We start from the raw sequence: 22,269 nt of genomic DNA on the forward strand, positions 1-22,269 counted from the left end.
TCTGCTTCAATTATACCGATAACGATGTTGAACAGAGTGACATAGCATAAATAGTTGCCTAAGCTATTTTTGTTATTGTTTTTATACATAAGGTTTCTTTTCATGTTGGGTTTGCTCCAAAGGATTAGGCATGCAGTACTAGTATTCAAGAGTATAAATGAGCAAGCTTTCTCATGTTCTACTATTGAGTGACTGTCTTGATGTGACTTTTTTCTTGGAAGGAGGCATTTGCCGAACTAACAACACATCGGCAAGTGGAAGTTTCGTTGAAGCAGGTCAAAAAGGGTACAGGATATGTATTGCAATAATGAAGATTATTAACAGGCATACTAGGTTTACAAAGTCATTATTGCCTGAAACAACCTTTATTTTGTCTACCTCCTCTAGTCCCAAATAGGCTTCGATGAAACTAGGTAATCCCGTTTTAAGAGTTTAGAGAGAGGTTATTACCTTAAGGTGACAAGGCGTCTGGTTAGGGTTGTTGACTCAGAATCAGAAGGTTTTGGGTTCGAATCCCTGGCAAGCGCCACTGCTGTGTCCTTGGGAAATACACTTTACACATATTTCCTCATTCAACTCAGGTAAAATGAGTACTTGGCTTCGGATCGTACAACAGAATATACAACAAACATACATTTGTATGTGTTTGAATAAAACGCAAAATCAGGGAGGTAGAGGTCTGTATCAAGGGCAATACTCCTGTATCAATGTGGGCTTTCTTGCATCCTGAGAAAAAAAGCTAAACCACCCAATGGTTTTATTAGACATATCGTACTACTATGATATTTCATTCTCTAAACTACTGACTCTACAACCCCGCATGTGCTATACCTGTTATATGTAACGTGTTAAAAGTTTAAACAGTGTAAATTTTTCAGCTTTGCTTGGCCAAACAGCCTTTTTTCGCAAATCAGCAAATCTATTGGGCACCAGCTTAAAATAATTCTACATCAGGGGACCTCTGACTTCATCTACATATTTCGGAACAACCATTTTTCTTCAGCCGATGGTTTCATCCAAGATTCTTCAACGCGGCCATGTTGTCTTGCATTCAATAGATTCTTTTATCGGTAAAATTCAGTAAAGTTCCAAACTTGTCACCGTTCTATAAACCGGCTAGGGGGTTAAAATGAAGAAATATGATGTGCCGGGGAGCCGGGTAAAGCCGGTGGCGGTGACACCTCGGCATTCGGGCGGCCCACAAATTACCTGCCGACTTCAGGTGTCAGCAGAAAGTGAAAGTGATCCAGTGCGGGATCAAAGCGAGCCGAAAGTGTCAGGTGTGACAGATTGTCGCGCGTCCCAAGTCGCCGCCGTGTCAGGCCGGGAATTGGCGCGGGGACCCGGATGGTTGTGCCGGTGTCGGGAATAGGGTGCTGTGGGGATAGTTAGCGGTGACTCCTCCGGCTCGGGGCGGGCGGGGTTGCGAACTTTTTGCGGCTTGTCTCAAGCCCCCTCCGCCGATTAGCGGTCTCGCAGCCTCCGCCGGCGCGTAATTGGCTACATCATGGTGCTCCCCTCCAATTTGGCGGGGATAACACGGCATCTCTCCGCGGAGGAATGTTAACTAATGTTTATCTAAGCTTTCCATTTTGCCGCGGGCGCGTATAAAAGATGCATGTAGGGATGTATTGATCCCCCGGCTGAGGCAAAGCCCGGGCGATGCCGCCTGCATACGTGTGGAGCGCGCCGCCGCCGAGACGCGCGGTGAGAAACTTACCTGGCAAACTTCACATCAATCTCACACTGCACCGGGAAACCGCGCCGCATCGGGGCGGGCGCCGTCGCCTGTCCGTCCCGTCCACGCGCCTGCCTTCTCCGCGCAAACCTAACTTGGTATTTCTCGACGTCATCTTAACGCCGCACAGAAAGATAATGATTTTTTATTTTCTTAAATGTCTGCCAAAGGTGCCGTTTAACCCCCCTCTCTCGAAATCCAAGGCCCCTTAGCTGCTTACATAGCGATCATGACGGGATAATGAGACTGTTAAATATTCCATAAAAGAGGTTCTCGCGTGAATTATGGAATACAATTACAGCCGCGAATTAATGAGCCACGGAGAACAGTTTTTGTGAATTAGACAGAAATTGGAAAAATCGAATGTGGCATCTGGCAAATTGGAAGAAAACCCATAGAAATGGACGGGATGGGGGGATCCATCTTGTTCAAACGGTGTGTCGCCCATTAAAATTTTAATGGATTTTCTCCGGTCCTTTTATAAATATGTCGTCCCGGGCGAGTGAGCGTTAGCCGAGAGGGGGAGGGGAGGAAGAGAAATGGCGGTGTGATGTTAGAGAGGTGAGAACGCATCACTAAAGACTGTTTAGAGGCCGCGGCCTTCTTGTTTTCACGACTTTTGACTCCCGAACGGCGCGATCAAACGTTGTCTGTCACCTGTGTGGAACCGTGTGACATCGCGGAGTTACGGCAAAGCCGTCAATCCTGGAGATTCAGACACTTTCTCCACCTGTTTGTCCAGATACGGCCCACATTTTCCACATGTATTTAGAAATTAAGATTCCGGAGCGATATCTGAGTTGAAAGTCATAAGACTCGCAGCGATTAAGGGGTGATAAATTATGGATAAACTTAAATAATTCACCGCGTTGTTCCATCATTTGGTACAAATCCCGGCTGCTCGCGGGTTCGATCCCGCGCTAGGAGGGGTAAGGACGCTCAAATGGAAGCGACCCAAAAATAGTGGCGGCCGAGCGGGGCTAATTTTCTGCCGTCGCCTCGGTTCAGCGGAAGGCGCGCGCGCCAAAGTCGGGGAAATCCCAGCACATCTTTCAGCACCGCGGAAAGGGCAAACGTGCCCGAAGAAGGACTAGTCCACTCTGGAACGGTACAGGGGGTGCACTATCATTTTTTTTATTCACGTTTGCTCAATGGGGATTGGGAAAAAAGAAAAAAATGTTTATAAACCCCCTCTCCACAAGACATAAACTGATATGAAAACAATCCATTTGAAATGAACACAGGAATAGCAATAGAAAATACCAGATGGATTACATCTTTTTTTTTTCAAATACAAAGAAAGACAAGAGGCTCACAAAGACTCATAAAAAGTTCAGTTCGAAGAAGTGGTAAAAGATGTTCGCAGTTATAGACATATGGCAGGTTAAAAAGGTTGAGAGAAAAGTTAAGAATGGTAGCTCCAATTATAAAATATCAAAATTGACGTTGAAACAAAAATAATGTTTAGTCACGTTTTCCGTCGATATGAATATAACCGTGTGCAAAATACTGTCATTTGCCTGTAAAACGGCACAAAAATCTCCCACAGTGTTTTCTTTTTTTCATATTCGAACACCACGGTGTCGGTTCTATACTTAAAGACAAATTCCGGGAAATACAGGCTGATATTGCTGTACATAAGCACGTCGACAGAACGTACTGCGCCTGCGTGAAACTCGTATTGCATTGTGCATAGCACTTCGGCAGAATGTCTCATTTAAGGTCGTATTTGTTTAAGGATGACAGTCCGTCTATAAAAGTTTTCAAATGTTGTGTCGGAAAAGATATCGTCTACAACGTCCAAAAAATTTGATGCAACGTTGATACAACAAAAATTATGAAAAATCCAGGTTTTCAAAGTCCATTTACTAGTCCTTTTTTATTTAACGCAGTAAGTGGAATCATTCCTATACCATATCGTACTGATATTTGTGAGACAAAAATGTCACTGACGGAAAACGGTTGCTTGTGTCATACCAGAGGCTGGTTTTAGCTATCTATTGTATATTGGTGGTACCAAAGATAAAGGGAATCCTCACTTAGCTTGTTCTTAGGCTATTTCTAAGGCTTCAAGTATGAAATTATGACAAAATGTGATAAAGATGGCAGAAATTGTCAATATCAGACAGATTTCCTCATCCAGATTTTTATTTTGCTCTGACGCCCTGAAATTGCATTGGATACATTTAAAAACGTCAACTGCTTCATTAGAGAACAAAATTGATTGAGCAATAAAAGTACAAAATTCTGAGTTGTGCAGAAAGGGATAAGTAGAGGTCAAGAGAGAATGAAGACGAACTCATGAAATCTACAAATCCAGTAGCTGTCAGAAAACTTGTCAATTGTTAGTTATAGCGTGTATACTGTGCGACACGCATACATGCTATAACTAACAATTGACAAGTTTTCTTGAAATGCTACATTTTGCATCATCGTCTTACTTTTATCTAGCTTCTCAAAGATAACTCAATTAGATAATCAAATACCAAACAATATCAAACTAAGATAATCTTGTACTATGATTATCTGAGAACATAAGACAGTTTCCCGTTCTTCTAACAGCCATTATCTCCCTACACCGTGTATTTGTCATGCCGTGACAATTCTCTTTACAACTTTACTGCCCCTTAAAAGGCTTAGGTCCATGATATCCGAAGATCAGTGACACTTGCTGCTCAGCTGGAGTCTTTGCCATACTTTTGTCAAGTTTGGCGTGAGAATGGGTCTCCAGAAGTTGGGTGAAAAACGCTTTACTCTCAGCAGGATCCGTGCGAAGAACCATGGTCAATGCCGCAAGGGTCAGGCTGAGGCGAGAAAACGAAGATAAAGTTGCGGACCGGCGGCTGGCTGGTCCCCTGGAGGATTCCTGTATCCCTGGGTCACCACAGGGGAAGCCCCTTCTGACAATTAGGCACAGACAGGGACATTGCCTGTTTGTTTTCCCAGGTTCCAGGATTGAATGATAGGTGAATGCCCGGTTTTACTCTCCCAACTAATTGTTTACACGAGGTGGTACTTACGACATTTAAAGAAACGTTTAGGAGGAACAGAAAACCAAGAAGAGTTGGGGACAAACTGCTGTCAGATCGTCTGTGGTGCCCTAACCCTCGAATAATTAGACCAATGGACAGCAACATATTGTTGCTTTTACCAGATCGCAGACTGAGAAAACAAGAGTTGTACTCTGTACTTTGTTTCTGAGGTAAGTTATCAAAGGGCCTGTTTTTAACATTCGGTCACGAAGCGTCTTCCTTCATCATGTATTGCTCGACAATCGTACACGGTAATGTATGGCATTAAAACAACAATACTACAAAACTTAACTATTCTAAAATGATAACTACATTACAAAATATCATCGATAACAATATATGATTTACAATATGCCAAGATGTCCTCCCGCGCAGAACCCACCGACAAAAACTAACGAGAACCAGTGTCGCCCCGCTCTCAAAGATACGACTTCGTGCACTGAAACATCTCCTCCTGCACAGAACCCAAGGGAAAACCTGACGAGAACCAGCGTCGCCTGGCCCTGCCCTGCCTCCGCGCCCTACAGCGCCTCGTGCAGCCCTCTCATCTATCACGGCGTGTCCGACGGAGAGCCCCCCTGCCCCGGTCCCGGCCTGCCGGTCATTCCGCCGCAGACCCGCGCTCATGAATCACGGGTAATGAAGCGGGAAACGAAGTACACCGTTTATTTTCTCGGGGAGAGGGGCGTAAGTGGCTGTCAAACTTTGCAGGCTACGCGACCTGAATGTCGCCCCGAGAACGGCGCTGATTGAAATTATTCCTTTGTGACTTTCCTTAAGGGAAGTTTATGGTAAATACACTTCTTTTAAGAAGGCAACGTAAGCCTCTTTATCTTCTTAGAAAGACGCCTAATGACTTGTAGATGCTTCCACAAAGGCGACCTGGATGTCCGACAGAGAATATTCTCATCAAAAAGCGGTGTCCTATTATGATTTAAGAAGCTATGGTATACGTCTTCGTTTTTTCCTCCTCATGTGGCCAAGATGAAAGTTTTCTTCTGCAAGATAAAGGGAGAGTAAGTGCTTGGAAGACGTAAAGACATGCAGGGAACAAAGTGGTAAAAGCTGGGGAAAAGTTGAAACATCGAGGTGCTTCAATTTAAATGTCAAGGCAAAGTTCTTTGTAAAAAGACAAATTACACTACTTCCAGATGAAAATTTTGCAACATCTACATCACCTGTAAAATGTCATAGAAGTGGATGAGCCTGAAACCAAAAACCATCGAGTTTTATTTTTTTAGTGTATTTCGCCCATCACTACGTTTTACCACGTATCTGGAAACTGTAGGCAACGAACATTTATTTCGTGGCAATTGGAAAAAAACAGATATTTTACTTTTAATGTTTATCAATAAACAGACGGTTGAAATCTAAAATGGTCAATATCAATATGCAATCTTATGTGTCGGATGTTCAATAAGTTTAGGAAAAAAACGCTATGTGGGGGTTAGGGTGAAAGATAGATTTGATAAGAAATCTTACCCCCTGATCCCATTATCTTAAATATTTGTGTAGCAAATTCTTTTCACTCTCATCATAATAACCTAATACAGAAATGTAACACTACATCATTGAAAATACCTTAGGGTTTATTATAAGGTAACGTAAAAATAATCAAAGTTTGGCGCCAAATCTATAACAGGAAAATGACTTTGATTACTTAATTGAAAATAACCATAGAGCATTAGACTATACAGAAACGAAAACATTCTGTCACTGCTCTCACAAAATTTTGTCTCTACTGAGACCTACCTAGTTATAGTAATACCTACCTTATTAGACAATTGCTGGCATTATGTGTGAACACTAAACATGGTCATCTCTAAGCTTGAATTCTCCATTTTTGAATTAAGTATTTAATAAATTTGTCAATCGTTATATATCCGAAAATCAGAGACGTTTTGTGTTAGATCCAGTGTACGAACACAAAATACAGCAGGTATATTCTACATTGGGTTCATTTCGGATAGAAGACAAATATGTCACGTTTATAATAGTAACGCATTTTACAAGTGTACCATATGATTTTGTCTACCATTCTTTATAACTGTACAGCTACATTTTACCTTCATGTATAATGTGACTAGGACAAAAATGTGTACGTGTAAGTTAATAAATTAACTATCGAAGAATCTATTATATGTATGATTTCTGATATGTTATAATAGGTCTACTACACAGCAGATCTCAAGCAGAGTATTTTAGTGGCTCCGTATACCAGTCTTATGTGCTGGTCTGTATACCTGTACCTACACGTAGTATATCGCCACTTACATGAGATGAAGTGGTTTCAACACCGCCCGGTAGACATCCTCTAAACTGACAACTCCTATCCGCTTCTTAATACCAGCACAGATAAAAGCCACAACTTCAACAAGATACACGCTGCTAAAAACGAACGGTTTAAGTCATCACTTAAGTCTGACAGTTTGTTCAATTACGTGCTTTTACAGCAAAGTGCGTTTTTTCCTGGGAAAGCGGCGGTACAAGTCGACGCGGACAAAATGGGAGTGAGTTCAGGGGTTCAATGAGAAAATGGCTGGTAAAAGCTCGGGATAAAGCCCCAGCCAGACGGCAACCACTAACAGAGGATCACTCTGATCGAGGTAACGAAATTCCGCAAATGGAGACTAATTCTCGGCGTAACTACTCCGGTCATCTCGCCCGTTCTCAGGATCGTTTGTACCGCGGGCGAGATGGATCCACCGCGCCGGCGTACTCTGGTCATCAAGCCTCGACTATCCGACAAATTGAATGTAGTTCCCTTAATGGTTCGAGCTGTTATGCCGCCAATTCATCAACGGTAAGACTTTACTCTAGGATTATTAATAAGAGCAACAGACTCGTACAAAAGGCGACATTACGGGAGCTAATAATGAAGCTAATGTACATGTTCTTTGCTGGTTCGCGACCGAACGTGTAATATGATATAATCTGTTTCTGCTGCCTGCTAATTTCACCAAAATTTGGGTTTTATCCACGCATTACTTCAACACTTCCGCATCAGACCAGTACAAGCTGCGATCTCTACAGCAATCTGTTCATTACGGCGGCATCAGGAGGTAACCGATGGTACATGTTAGTCCTAAATGTGCACAAATGTGTTTCTCATCCAGATTATAGGGACTGGCGCCGGGATGTTATATTTCCCAGATTTGTAACGGCGAGCTTGTTTTATCAAGGAACGACGATCTCCATTAGTTGATACACGTGAAAGCATGATGGCTGCACTGTACGAGTCTTTCTTAATGACCGCTTTTAGCTGTGGTCTGCGCGCGGCGGTTAATGAAAAGTTTGTGAAATATTGACGAGACAGGCGCATCGTCGATAAAACCAGGGACTGAACCCGGCTGTTGTAGTAACGATAATGGGACAATGATTGAACGGGAGATGAAATAATTGCGACAACTTCTTTGCCAAGAAGAGTCTTTCCAAAGTAGTCAGTCTCTTTGCAGAACACTTAAGTGGCTACATGGCAAGGGCATCGGGACAAACTTGATAAAGAAGAAAAAAGCTAACGTGGATATTAATGCCGTTTCCTTTCAGCATAGTGGACAGATCACATAAACATGTACTTATCGCTGCTGTATGTACGGGTCCTGAAATTGACCTGAAAGGCACTATCGTGATGTTTAACTGAGTCTTTAAATATCTGGTCGAATAGTCTGGACACAAGTTAACACAAGTTAAACATGATAGCACATGTGTTCTGAAGTTGCCTACGATTTATAGACATTCCTTTAAAAAGATTGTTGTTCTGTTCTCTCTATCTACCAAATTGTAAAATTATTGCCCACTACACCGGAGACATTAATAAGCGCAATATAAAGACACTTTTTATTACTTGTATGGCTCATAACGACTCTCAGGATACACGCCGCAAAAGGACGGATTCGGGATAATGGACCGATTATTCTTGATTACAGGCGTCTCCTAGAAAGGTCCCTGTTGAATTTGAATTCCAAGTATGTTGATGAAATACTTAGTGAAATTTTCATATGGGATGTCTTTATCAATTATATATCCAGCTTCTTCATCATGACCTTGTTTCATCAAGACCAAGTCTATGAATATGCCTGTCCATTGTTTTTTCCCTATCTAGTTTTCCTGTTTTCATTGACTTCCAGCTGTCTTAATTAAAACGCTCAAGGGGTAAGACGTCTGGCAACTTCAGTTTTCCTGGTTTGCCTACAGGCCGATACTTCATTTTGAGACTGGCTGAAGCCACTGTGTCACATTCAACAGCTCCCCCCGTCGATCAACAAAGAGTCGTTCCCCAAAAGGTAGAAACTTTCACTGCAATAAACACATGCATGTACGATGTAGCGGTTTTCTTTCATGTGTCTTGTGTCGTCGTGTCCTAAACGAAACTCTTACAGCGCAATGTTATTATGAGAAAATTATCGCTACTAAATACTCATATTACTGTTGCCATACGTACATGCAAACAACACTCTCAGACGAGTCACTTTGTGTTCATGTATTTGATGAAATTTGCCTGTACCGAGGCTCTGTGAAGCAACCCTTGGATTTCTCTCCAAACATGGTGATAGATTTCAGGCACGTTATTTATTGAGTCGTAACGACATCATTGCTATTGTTGATCATCATCTCAATCTAGCGTTAAAGCGACCTCACAACTCCGCATACACAAGTCTACTTACCGCCATAAAAACCGCCGGGCATGAGCAGACTACGGTATATTCAATAATTCAGGAAATTGCTACATTTCTGAGGGCGTAATGATCACATATTTGATCGCTGCAGTGGGAGTGGCTATGAATATGTCAGTAGTTTTTACATCTAAATGAAGTTTTCTTTGCCAAGGACTTTCAGCGAAAACCATGCTTTAGGACTTGGACAATGCCCTCGTTAGTGACTCCAGAGTTAAGCGTTTTTCTCAGAGTTTTGCAGATTCCACGTTTATGTAATCAAATCAAGTCTAAGACTATGAGATGAGAAAGTTTCATTTCATTCCTTTGACCTTTGCCTAATTAACTGTGAGATATTGAAACGGGAAACATAAAACATCTGGTATTTATATGATCTTTATTACACTAAACGAATCTCAGCGACCGATGACGGATCGCGGGGGGGGGCGACTACATGTAAATTCTACCCAGATCGAATAATTTGTTTTCATGGCCTCATTGCCAACAGGTTTAACATGGCTATCGACTTATTATCACATGTTATCACAAGACGATTTGCATAGTTTGATTGTTGTCTGTTTGTCGTTTGTTGTACAATGCGCAATGTACGTAACGTTATATGTATAACTTATACATCATACACATATAGGACAGTATCTAAATTGCCTAACTGCTAGAAGTTCCACCAAATGATTGTAAAAGAACATTCTCATCCAACACTACCTAGGTCTGTGTAAGCTAGATCAGTCGCATGGTATGTTTATTGTTTTATAACAGTAGATGCCATGCATTGTACCTTGTACATTTGTTGTGGCGTGGAAAGGCTAGGCTATCGGGTACGAGATCGAAAGGTTGCGGGTTCGATTCCTCGCATTCTAGGCATTCAAGACGTGGTGTCTTTGGGAAAGGCACTTTACACGACTTTCCTCCCTCCTAACAAAATGGGTACCTGACTTTGCTGGTTGGAGTGTTAAAAGGAGGTGGAAGGAGAGGGGTGCGCTAAGGTGAGGGATGGGCTCTGCCTTCCAATACCTCGACGTCGACAGTGGATCAACAACCCACTGCTCCTATGGCCTGAAAATGGGACTACCTTTACCTTCATCTACCTTACAATTGTTGGGCAATAAAGTTTATTTATTGTATCTTTTCTGAGTCTCACATAGAGATCATTGCCTCTTTTACACCCGCCATCTGTGCACCTCGTGATGTGATAGAACCATTATCCATTACCTGACCAGACCAACCGACTTTTACAGGGTCAGGGCGAGGGTGACTTGTCCAACAATGAGGAAATAACATAACACACGACGGGGCCGAACCGTTCAGCAAATACGCCGTTAAACAACCTCTGTACATCCCCGCTTCATCAGGACAGATTTTCTTTGTTTGCAGACTAGATTTGGGCGTGGAGAATCGGCGTGTCTTCACGCTATGTAATCACTTTTTAATGAACACGTTGTCAAACATCGCGCCGAGCCGTGTTCAGCAACGGGCACCCGCGCATCGGTTATTTCCTGGGGGACCGGTGTCGATCTGAAGTACAGGTCGTGTTTAGCGCCGTCAGGAGCTGGGCTTGTCCTGGGGGAGGGAGGCGGGTTCTGTCTGTATCACGTACGGAGACCGGCCACGGGAGTTGTTGGCTGCTGGAATACAATAGGTGTAATGTGCAGTCAAGTACGGACTGATAATGCCTTCATCAGGGCACGGGGTCCGGTAATGTTCCAGAGGATATGCTAGACCCGCGGTTTCAGTAAAGAAGTTGAGTTTGTTTTGGAGAGTGTAGCTGGGAAATTGAACTAAAATAACCTTTTGGTAAGTTTTTCTTTTTTATGTCCTGTTTGATGCAGTTGTGCGAGGAAGTAAAAGGCATCAATAGGGAAAACGTAAATTATCGCGCTGCTTGCAGAATATGGCGTTGTCTTGTATGGTTATTTAAGCAGAACAGACCAGGGCACAAATTACTGACGACATAGTGCCATTTAGCTTAGAAAAAGGTCACACATGATAATGATAATTTAAGCTGCCCTCTTTTATCGACGCACCTACGATGTGGTTTCGCAACGCACGTCGAAGGTTTGACGAGGAGTTTGATTTTTAAACTATTCTATCGGTTTCTTCTCAAATCTACACGATGTAGACACGACCATCGCGGAAAACCCTCCATCGTACATGTAGGTGCGCCGTACGATGTATGTGGCCGAGGCTTAACGATCAGAACGTTTGACGTCGGTATAAAAGGAACAATGCAAGAAATAATATCGCAAATGAAAACAAATAATTATTTTGTTAATCATCGAGACCGCTGACTCTGTTGCCGCTCGGAGGGATGAAAAAGTTTGGAACATAAATATCAAAATGTTCATCCTCGACGTACACGCAACGCCACAGACATATAGTTTGACATTTTTAATCATCATAAAGAATGCCTTTGCACACACCCGTCTGAAGTTGTCTTAACAACTTTAAATCCGACTGCATGAAATAAACAGTAGAACCCTCCCCTGTCTCAACTCCGGGCCGATCTCACCCTTCCGAAGCTCTGATTATTTAATGTGCAATGATCCCTCCCTCCCCAAATATTCATTCGCTTAATGAAACAAATAGATGAAAAATCGCGACTCAAAGCGCATGATAAATGACGTGTAATCCCCGACCTTGGAGGGAGCCGGGGCGGGCCGGTACACGTTACACTCGCGAGATGGATAATTTAGTAGATCACATTAAATGATTTCTTAATTCATAATGTATGCTTAACCCGTTGGCGTAATTTATAGCTCTCGCTCAACTCATTTCGCGCCGTTTATTCGCCATTTATCCGGAATGTTGCGACAATTATCGCGCGGGGTTGTGCCTCGATTAGTCAACTGCTCGCAGCTGGAGGCGTGACAGTGCCAAATGAACCGGGATTTTGTTGACGACGCGACATTTTTTCTGGAAAAACAACGATCCGTCTTTCGACGACGAGACTTTTCAAAGTTTCTGAGCGTAATATTAAGTAAGTTCTGGGATTGCGTTAGAAAGTTTTCAAACGACCAAACTGACTACGTCATGAGTTTGGCGGCCCTGACTGTGTGTGCTGAACAGCCAAACCAATAAATGAATATAATAACCATCATCATCATCATCATCATTGGGCCAAATCTCGGTGGAAACTTCCATCAGGCTAGTAAAACAGAAAAAATTTAACACCCTGCCTGTATACCGATATGGCAACGTAGCACAGTGATGGTGTCTCAACGCTGCCTGGGTGATCTTGTTCTGATGTAATTTTAATAAAATAAAATAAAACCGAGTCTCAGCAGAACATGTTCCAAAACTCGTAAACGAATGTGTTTGGATCATTGGATCTTTCTTCAATGATCTTATTTTTATTTTGTTTTATTGTTTCCCGTAGATCACACTCAGGTCCGTGCTCTGTTTGTCAGGGGCCATGGGTATAACAGCCACAAGAAATTAAATCACATCAACATGGTCAAGACAACATGGTGCATTTTGGCTAAGATGTAATCTCCAAGCAGATTTACGCGGTGGCATGGCAATAGGCAAACAAAAATTCGTTGGCTTTTGCATTTTTTTGCCTAATGTCATGCTACCGGTACGTCTGTCTGGAGATTACCTTAGATGTACCAAACAGACATATGATGTCGATGTGTCCCAGTTACCGCCCGCTCTATTTTCAGTTTAGCCTGGATGCCAGACCCAAAGCACACTGGACACAAAATATCTCAGTGTGCAAGGTGTTGCACACTGAGATTGCACCTTTGGGTCTGGCATCTAGGCTATTTTCAGTTGTCCTTCACAACAGACTAAACATATCACTATACTCCCCAGGTGCACTGTAGAGGGAGGTAAGATCATAAAGTAATTATTTTCAATATAAATGTTCCTAATTCAACACAACAGGCTCTTGTAGGTACAAATCTGGACTAAACGCAGCAGATAAAATTTATCCTATACAACCTAAGGATAGAGCGCTTTGCGGTTACTTTTACGGGACCCACTTTCACTTGCACAGAACTGTAATAATTTCGACATGCTCAAAACTTTCGTGGTGAATTTGAAGTGGAGAAATATCAAACAGCATCAAAAGTGTATTCTAACTTTAGTATGGCTGCATTCTATAGCATTCCGATGGTGTTCCGCGTAGAACTGAAATGGGCCTGAATATTTGGAATATACCACGAATTTTTGAAAAATCATTCAGGCGGCAATCCGGCTCACCCCGCCTCGGGTGTGAAGGAACTAGGGTTTCCTGAATGTGACGCGATTTTGCGAATTCTTCATTCGGCCTGGTTCTGCTTCACTCCTGCTGATTCGGAAGCGAATGGCCTTAAGGTTTACTAGTATCTTACTTTTGCCCCAAACGTATTCGTACCAACGTTTCCTCCCAAAGTCTCAGTCTAGACACCTGAACAGGAACGTCTATATCAGTATCTGCCATCGGGCTTACACTTTATTGAATAACATTCCGTCTTCTCTCCCCCTAGTTATATCGATTATATTCCTCTTATTGGAATCATTCAATCAAGTCAATTCATAACCGCTCTTTACTTGCTCTAACGAGAGTTAGATTCGGGATTAGACTGACGCCATGCTCGCACCACCTGCACAACACGCGACATATGACACATTAAGAACCACTTCATCACAATTCCCTTTGGTTTAACGACCATCAATTAAAAGGCTTTCAGACGCAGCATGACAGAATACGAGGACTTCTTCTAGGCGTAGCCAATGAGGTATCCTGCTTATAGGACATAAGAGTAGGAAGTATTAGGGAAAACAATACACACATACTAAAGCCAAATATGGCCTCCCAAACACTGCCAAACTCCCCAACGATGGTTGGGAGTAAGTCGGGAGTCTGTGGTTGGCTGGTGTTCAGCATGTTTAGCTACTGTTGTGCAGAAATGCGTGGAGAGAGAGGTCAGACTGTGGATATGTGGTCCAACTAGGAGTATTGTATGAATCCTATGCTATGCTTGTAAATATGTTCATTTCAACAAGTTGATAATAGTGACTTAAAAACAAGAATCAGATTGAGACAAAACCTTTTTGTATTCTTTCTTAATTCAGAATCAAAACATGGAATGTTATTTCACACCCACACATTAAATAAAATCAAACATTGATATCTATAGTTCAAGATCCATTCAATAATCTGCAGTGCACTATAAGCTTTACATTATGGAATCAGAAAAAACTCAATTTTTGTTTAAAAAGTGACAAGATTGTAGATAATCGAAGAACCAACAGCAGCCACAACAATGCAAGATTTTTCTCTCTCAGGTTTCGACTATAATGCATTGGTGAATAGTTGTTATTTCAAAGATGTTGTTTTTCAATGTTGTTGTTTGAGAAGTAAAGTTACTCACTAGTGCAAAACAATTACACTTGGAAAATGGTTAGTACCGTTACCATTATTTCAGTACATCCTGAAGTAACAAATAAATTGTCTTCAGTTCAGATTTTTGCTCAGATTTTCTAGAATTACATCCTTTTACACACACAAACCCTGCATAGTTAGTAGACAGAATTATAAAGCTCAAGATTTCTAACTATAATCCTTAATCACCCCAAGTTACCTTATCAGTATCTAGAAAGTTCTTCATTCAGAAATCTCATGTCAATCACCTTTTCTTCCCAGTGTAGGGTAGGACACTACTACTACCATATTTGGAGAGAGAACAATGCACTATGGGATACTATCCATACATGGAAAAGGAGCAGTGCAGAAACCAGGAGGCCACACTGAAAGGTAACATAAGACCACATGTGTGTACTGTAGCAAGACTTGTAGCCTGGGTTTACAGGCTTATTGGGATGCTCCTACTGGACCTCTGCAAGCTGTTTGGATGCATCCTCTAGGACCTCCTGAGCTGCCTTGAACTCTTCTGTCTCATTCAGGTCTGCTTCTTCCTCCTGTTTGTCACAGTAATTATAGAAACATGAGCAAGAAACATTTAACTGTTTGCATTTCATACATGACTTAAACACACACCAAATTTCACAACAACCCATTCAAATCTTCTTGAATTATACTGCCAAACCACATACATACATACAAATACAGCAGCAGTTTTGCATATGGATAGGTGTGATGCATTCATTAATAGAGCTGCTTCTTCCCTTCTGATCCTTTAAGAAGTGCATAGCAGCCCTCCATAAATCAAGACAGAAAAAAGTCTGTCTGTAGTCTGTACTTAAACCCTTACAACCTGCATCATAATCCTTCATTACTACTCAACTTAAGAACTTATTGGGTATTAGATTGCATAATCCAATTGCAAGATAAGTATACTGTAACTTTATTCAGTGGAAGATGCATAATACATCCCAGAAACAAGCATAATAATATTAAAAGGAGCATAATTCTCAGAGACTGCTAAGTTGTCTGTAGTTAGAGAAGTATATCTAGGTGTGCTAGGGGCCTCGATTTTTCATGGTTCTCATTGGATGTTAGATCAATGTTTATCACAGAATTTTAATGTCACAACATTTGAAAACTACAGATGGGATATCTTCCTTAAATATGCAATGCAGCCTTATATGAGACATCCTGTTGAAGTGCAATGCATATCATATATTAGCCTCCTGTGCAGGCCCCGCGGCGGTGGGGAAGGGTTTTTAACACGTTATTTTAATATAGCCAGCCATCCTACATAGCCGCCGAGAGAAGGTTTCATTCCGCCCACGGAGCCTGCTCCCATTCGGCGAGGAAAAAGGGAAAGGGGATTAGAAAAGTCTTTCGAAGGGCCCATTCACATGCCAGCGACGAGCAATTCACATGACCATGACGAGCAATTCACACCCGTCCGCAAATTATCTGCGGCAGGCGAGAGAACGTATGGCAGGCCAGTCGAACAGCAAAAAAATCCAAAACTTGTACAAGTCTATAGGTGTATACTTATTCAACTTGTTGAAATTCATCAGAAACATTGTAGTTATCGAGTAGTACACTTCGGATCTTCAGCGCACAAAAGTGGATCGTAAGCGGGGGAGGGGGGCATATGAGATCGCAAAAAATTACTACCGGTAGTATCGCTAATGCGACCCTCTCTCAATTGGAGAAATCCCTGGATGTCTTTAGCCGCCGGCTCGCCTCTTTCCCTCGCATTCATGGCGACCAACAAGCCAGGCAACACGGTAAGATTTTTGTTTACTTTTTCAAACACACAGTGAAGCCATTGACCGTTAGAAAGTTGTCCAGCCATGCCCACGGGGGCGTGACAACGTCGGCTGGCGGAGAGCGCTCCGGGGTCCATACCAATTTGTCTAAGGTGATTTTTAATTTCCTTTTTTTCTTGCCGAATGGGAGCAGGCTCCATGGGTGGAATGGAACCTTCTCTCGGCGGCTATGTAGCTATAGGATGGCCGGCTATATTAAAATAATGCGTTAAAAACTCTTCCCCACCGCTGCGGGGCCTGCACAGGAGGCTATATATATATGCACATATATTGGCACAGATGCAGTATGTTCTGCCAACATACTATCTTAACCACTGCTCTACCATACACACAAGTCACCTGACCCAAAACTCACCAGCATTTTCGTGAGCTCTTCATGCGCTGCCATCAGCCGGCGGCGGCAGTCTGGGATCATCATCTTGGACTCCTGTAAAACCTCCTCCTACAAATGGTATGATACAGAACAATGGAATAAGAGACAGGATACAGGACAGCAGTATCTCTATATTCTTATTCATTCTGGGCTTGAAATACCACCTGCATATGCAAGTTAGTACAGGAGCTGTGCAGGTATTTTCGATGCCTATCTAGCCTGCATCTAACCTGCACTATCCCAGTATTGGATCCATAAGTGTCGGTGGAATTTTTTTTTCTGTCCTGCTGATGAGCAGCTGCAAAATGCTAAACAAGAATTAAAATGGTTTATATATACATACATACGTACATACATACATACATTTTTATGTATATGACTTTGTATATATATGTATATATATATATAGGTTATTTCCAATGCTACATGCCTCAGTATAGAAAATGCCTCAGGCATGTAGAAAAAAGGATTTCAAGCCCTGGTACACTTCTATGGCTCAGCAGCAAAACAACTATCAAACTTAAAAGACTGCTATGGAGCTTAATGTGTTAAATGTCTCTGTAGTACATTAAACACGGCATATAAACATACTTGCATCAAGGAGGTTTTAACTCCATGCTTGTATCAAGGTTTTTCTATTTTCTAAATCAGAGTAGAAAATGTCTAATCCAAACTCAGGGCTCGAAATACTTTGCACGTTGGCAAAAATTTTAGGTGCAATTTGAAAAATTTATGTGCAAAATTATATTTAGTCAGTCTGCAACTGTTTTCCAGCTGGTTCCAGTGGTACACAATTTCTTTTCCAGGAAACTGGATTCAAAACTCTTTGTATCAAGAGAACCATTCACAAGTTGTTGAAAGTCTTGCATCCCTACTCATTTACTCCAAATTCCTCCAACATCAACATGATCTGTTCCACCTAAGTTGTAACGATTGTTATTTTGGCAACACAAATTGGGCGACGAGGCTTCTCCTCAATACCATACAGACCTAATTACTGAGTAGAGCTGACAGACTGTTACAGCCGATCTCCCATGGGCAACCATACAGGATGGCTCCATGCTGAAACTGCTTCTCAACAAACTCAATCATTTCTATCAAACATTCCCCTGATCACAATCTGGAAGTCTGCTTTGTCAGTTGTTAGAGTATTAGACTGCTTGCAAGTCTCAAAATGGAAAGAATTGTATGAGGGCAGATGTGCTTTTGCATTAAAGGGCATACCACTGTGGTAGACTAGACTTGACTGTGGTAGAAAGAGACATACTTAGTAACTAGAAAGGTAACTTTGCAAAGCAAATGCATAATGTTAACCTTCACATATGGTCTGCTCTGTTAATTCTCACTCAAACACGTTCACATACATGTACTACTAGTAGTACTAGTATATGGTGACAGGAGCAGAGCAGACCATGAAATTGCAACATTATGTAACCCAACACCAGTCACCATGGTGACAGGCGTCAACAAATCAGGTCACTGGTCAGGTCATAGGTCACTGTTTGGAGAAGAAGAAGTTTTCCTTTGGTAAACATAAATATCATAACAGAGGTACGAAGGTAACATTTTTGCAAAGCAAATACATAATGTTTACCTTCATGTGGTCCAGCCTAACAAACTACTGCTCTCTTTTGTTACTCAAACACATTCATACATGGTGGCACTAACTCTGTACTGCCACTGTAAGTTTAATAATTTTAAGTTAGTAAGTCAACACAACACAAACTAACCTGCTTTCTAATGTCGTGTTCATCTTTCCCTTCAGTCTTGAACTTCTCAAGTCTTTCTTCTTCCTTAAGTACCTCCTTTCCATACATTGTCTTCTCCTTGCCAATTCTGAAGGTTAAAATTGAAAAGAAAGAGTTTTTTAGAAGTTTGCATAATACTTATTTATAAGGGACCACCAGAACAACTTGTTTTTACTAAAAGGAACACTAACAGTAACTAAAGACAAAAATACATTTTCATCTGCGGTTCTTTTTGATTAAAAAAAAGCTTAAAAATTCGATACAAAATATAAACCAAGGCTTTGTATCAGTCCAGAACAACATGACTCGTATGAGTCATCCCCTAAAATAAGATTATCACTCATGTATTGTTTATGTAAGGGTGCAAGTAAGATGTGTGCAACATCTTATTTTTCTACAATCAACAGGAAAAACTCAACATAACAATGTAAAAGACATAGCATCTTAAAGATTTTTACATTACAGACAGATATACGCTATGATATTTGGCAGAGATAAACGCGGGGGGAGGGAGAAAAACAAATATTTGTGACGCCTGAATTTCTATCTGTTTGACCAACGGGGTGGTTTGGCGTTTGAGATCGTCTGACACCTGTCTCAGGAACTACCTTTTGACGACCCCTGTCTTGATCTTGATCTGTCTCAGTCTTGGGTCGGTAGCAGACATGGTTGGTTCTTGAGGATTCTGGAGTAGATACACCTGTAGAAATGTCTGAAGAGAGAGAATGACTCAGACACTGGCCCGGCGGAAAATTCAAAATGGCAGACTAACTCAGCACGCATGCGTGGAGGATACTACAAAGTAATGGGGGTTGTCAAAATGTTAGCCCAAGATACTTATCCAAGTCAAATCAAAGTTATGGTTTATACATAGAATAAAGAGTTTAAATATTTTTGATATTAGAAATACTTAGAACACAATGGTGGATCTATGTACAAATTATTTCTTTTACTGATATTAATACGATTATTCTACCCATTGGTTTTTGTCAATGGTTCTATCTAACTTCAAAGGGCCAAGACGCCAAAGGTCAACGTCCTCAAATAACTGATGCAGGTGATATTTGCTCCGACTTTGCTCCGACACAGATGGTATGAAATACCGTGAAAATGGGTGTAAAAATCCGGACATTTCGGCGTTCCGACGCCAAAATGGTTCGCAAAGTCTTAGTAGATGGGCTCTTCTCGAATGTAGATCCCGCCTTTTACGTGGGAGTGCGTCGTCCTTCGGTGATCGCCACCGGGTTGGTTCTGACGGCTCTGATGTACCAGTGGACGTTGTCTCTGATGTACACCATCACGTTTTTCGTGGCTCTGTTGTGCCTGTACTATCTAACTCTCCTCATAGCAGCTCACCTGATGACCAAGGGACCGCTGTTTGACGACATCGAAAACGTGCAGAGGAACTACATGAAACCCCGGCGGAATTTCTGGGTGGCGGAGGCGGATGGACAGGTGGTTGGCACGATCGCCATCACCCTCAGGTCTCTCAACAAGCCAGCCAATGAGTGCGCCGATGACGTTGCCTGGTTACGGCGGATGGCGGTGAGTGAGAAATACCGGCGACAGGGCATCGCCAAGCGGTTGGTGGAGACCGCCATTGACTTCTGCAAGAGGAACAAGTACCGCAGGATAGAGCTGATCACCACGGAGGTCCAGCTTCCCGCCAAAGCGCTGTATGAGAAAATGGGGTTCCGATGCGTGAACACGTGGGCCAGGCGAGAGTGCGGCTTTGTGCTCTGGACATTCACGCTCGTGTATGACATACAACAGGACAGCACCTACTACTGATGATTGGGCGGTACCAAACTGTTCAAAGCTTTCCAAACTGACCGTCGGAAACAATCACGGGTTTAAATACATGCGGCGCTCCCATACTGGGAGAAGACTTTTTCCACACCGAACACAACATAAACACTGTAAAATGCAAAAAGTTTGCCTAATTCTGGGTAAAGTGTAAAAATGTATATTTATTTACCGAATATTTCTTTATTCTAGTTCTTACTCAGAACATTTATTTGCTTCTGTGTATTCAGTAGTCTTTTACTCCGTTGACAAGAAGTATCGTAATGTATTGTGTTAAAAAGATGCTAGTACATGTATATTGTCATTGTATCAGTACTTGGTATGTATATTTGCAACGCAGTTTAGTGTTTCTTGGGTGCAATAGAAATCGCTTCACGAAATTTCAGTCCAGTGTTGTACATCATTGCACAAATTCTGCACGAACTATTTAATGTTGGCGGGTGCTAAGGGAAATTACTAGTAGTGGGACAGTTTTTGGGTACGTTATGATGTTGCATGATTATGAAATACATGTACTAATACTAGTCGTTTGGGATAACGTTCATGTCTTTTGTTCAACAGACACTAAATGTGCAATATAATAAAGGGTTAATACCCCGCTCTATGATCATAATAGATCATTCATACTTAAAAGTTCAAATGCCATTTGTGGCGAGATAGAAACAAATTCATCAGCAAAACCATTACACTGGTTTTTACTGTCCTTTGTTCATTCAAGTTTCTTGTCCCGCTGCATTGAGTTTAAAAAAAAACCTTCATCCACTTCGCCCTATATCTCCAGCTATTGAAAATTCCACCTGGCGACTCCCGAACTTTTTGAATGGAATATTCCAACCTGCAGCGACCCCGCCACGGCGGGCGCTGATTGGCTGTAAGTTGGCCTGTGACGTACCCGGAAGTGGCGACAAAAATCCAGTCTAACAGGCTACACAAGAACTGGTGCGGAAGTTGCCGTGTCTTACGTTTCTCAGATAGCTACCTACTCTCTCGCAGTCACATTGATTCTCTGTGCCAACGTACCAAGAGGCATAGAAGTTGACTGGTAGATACCCCCCCCCCCATCACATTTCGCCATGGCAAAAATCCTGCTACTTTTCCTGCTTTGCGCTCTAACAAGAATCTCCCGCCAGGACGACACCAACCCAGCCTGCCATGGCGCAGACGGAAGTATCTACAGCCCGGAGTGCAACACGCCTCCAGTCGAACTGACCAGGGAAGAGCTGTTTAAGAATGGACACATGAAACGTTTCGGCGCGCATCGGCCTCCTGACTTTATCGTGGAGGAACTGCCCTACATGATTGCACCTGAAGACTTCCATGCCCTGTACGTCTCCAAACACAAACCTGTAGTTATCAAGGTACGTGTTCCCACTCCCAAGCTACACCTTCAGGACTCCAGCACGCACGCCATGGCTCGAAGAATTTTTTTGCATACCTGCACTGGGGCATGTATAAACATTAAAGATAGCAAATAGCAATCAATTGGCCCTATTCGAATATCTACCCCCCCCCCTAGGCCTGTTAAAGGCTACTTCATGATGGCATGCATAGACCAGAACCTGTAATTATCCAAATCAATACTAGTACGCAGCTAAAACAGTACTCTCAGTCTTACGGTGGATATAGTGGTCATGTGTTACAACACTCACCCTCCAGTCAACAGAATTTTAATGTTGCCTTAGACCATTTTATTTTACCCAGACACTTTGCCACTGATGGGGTCATATAGGAG

The 22,269-nt window shown here is 42.2% G+C and overlaps 2 protein-coding genes across 2 annotated transcripts; one reads left to right on the top strand and one right to left on the bottom strand.

Moving 5' to 3' along the window:
• Positions 1 to 14,461: 14,461 nt before the first annotated feature.
• LOC109464422 (tubulin-specific chaperone A-like) lies at positions 14,462 to 19,515 on the bottom strand. Its single transcript, XM_019761401.1, has 4 exons — positions 19,340 to 19,515; positions 18,714 to 18,819; positions 16,966 to 17,052; positions 14,462 to 15,344 (listed from the first exon to the last, which is right to left on the bottom strand). The coding sequence occupies exons 1-4, from the start codon at positions 19,396 to 19,398 to the stop codon at positions 15,252 to 15,254; spliced, it is 345 nt and encodes a 114-aa protein (XP_019616960.1). The 5' UTR covers positions 19,399 to 19,515; the 3' UTR covers positions 14,462 to 15,251.
• A 252-nt stretch (positions 19,516 to 19,767) lies between these two features.
• On the top strand, positions 19,768 to 20,906 carry LOC109464417 (N-acetylaspartate synthetase-like). The gene has a single exon (XM_019761394.1). The coding sequence runs from the start codon at positions 19,842 to 19,844 to the stop codon at positions 20,520 to 20,522; it is 681 nt and encodes a 226-aa protein (XP_019616953.1). The 5' UTR covers positions 19,768 to 19,841; the 3' UTR covers positions 20,523 to 20,906.
• Positions 20,907 to 22,269: the final 1,363 nt, after the last annotated feature.

This window comes from Branchiostoma belcheri, unplaced genomic scaffold (assembly GCF_001625305.1).
Source record: "Branchiostoma belcheri isolate BF01 breed outbred unplaced genomic scaffold, Haploidv18h27 scaffold138, whole genome shotgun sequence".
NCBI classification, from domain to species: Eukaryota; Metazoa; Chordata; class Leptocardii; order Amphioxiformes; family Branchiostomatidae; genus Branchiostoma; species Branchiostoma belcheri.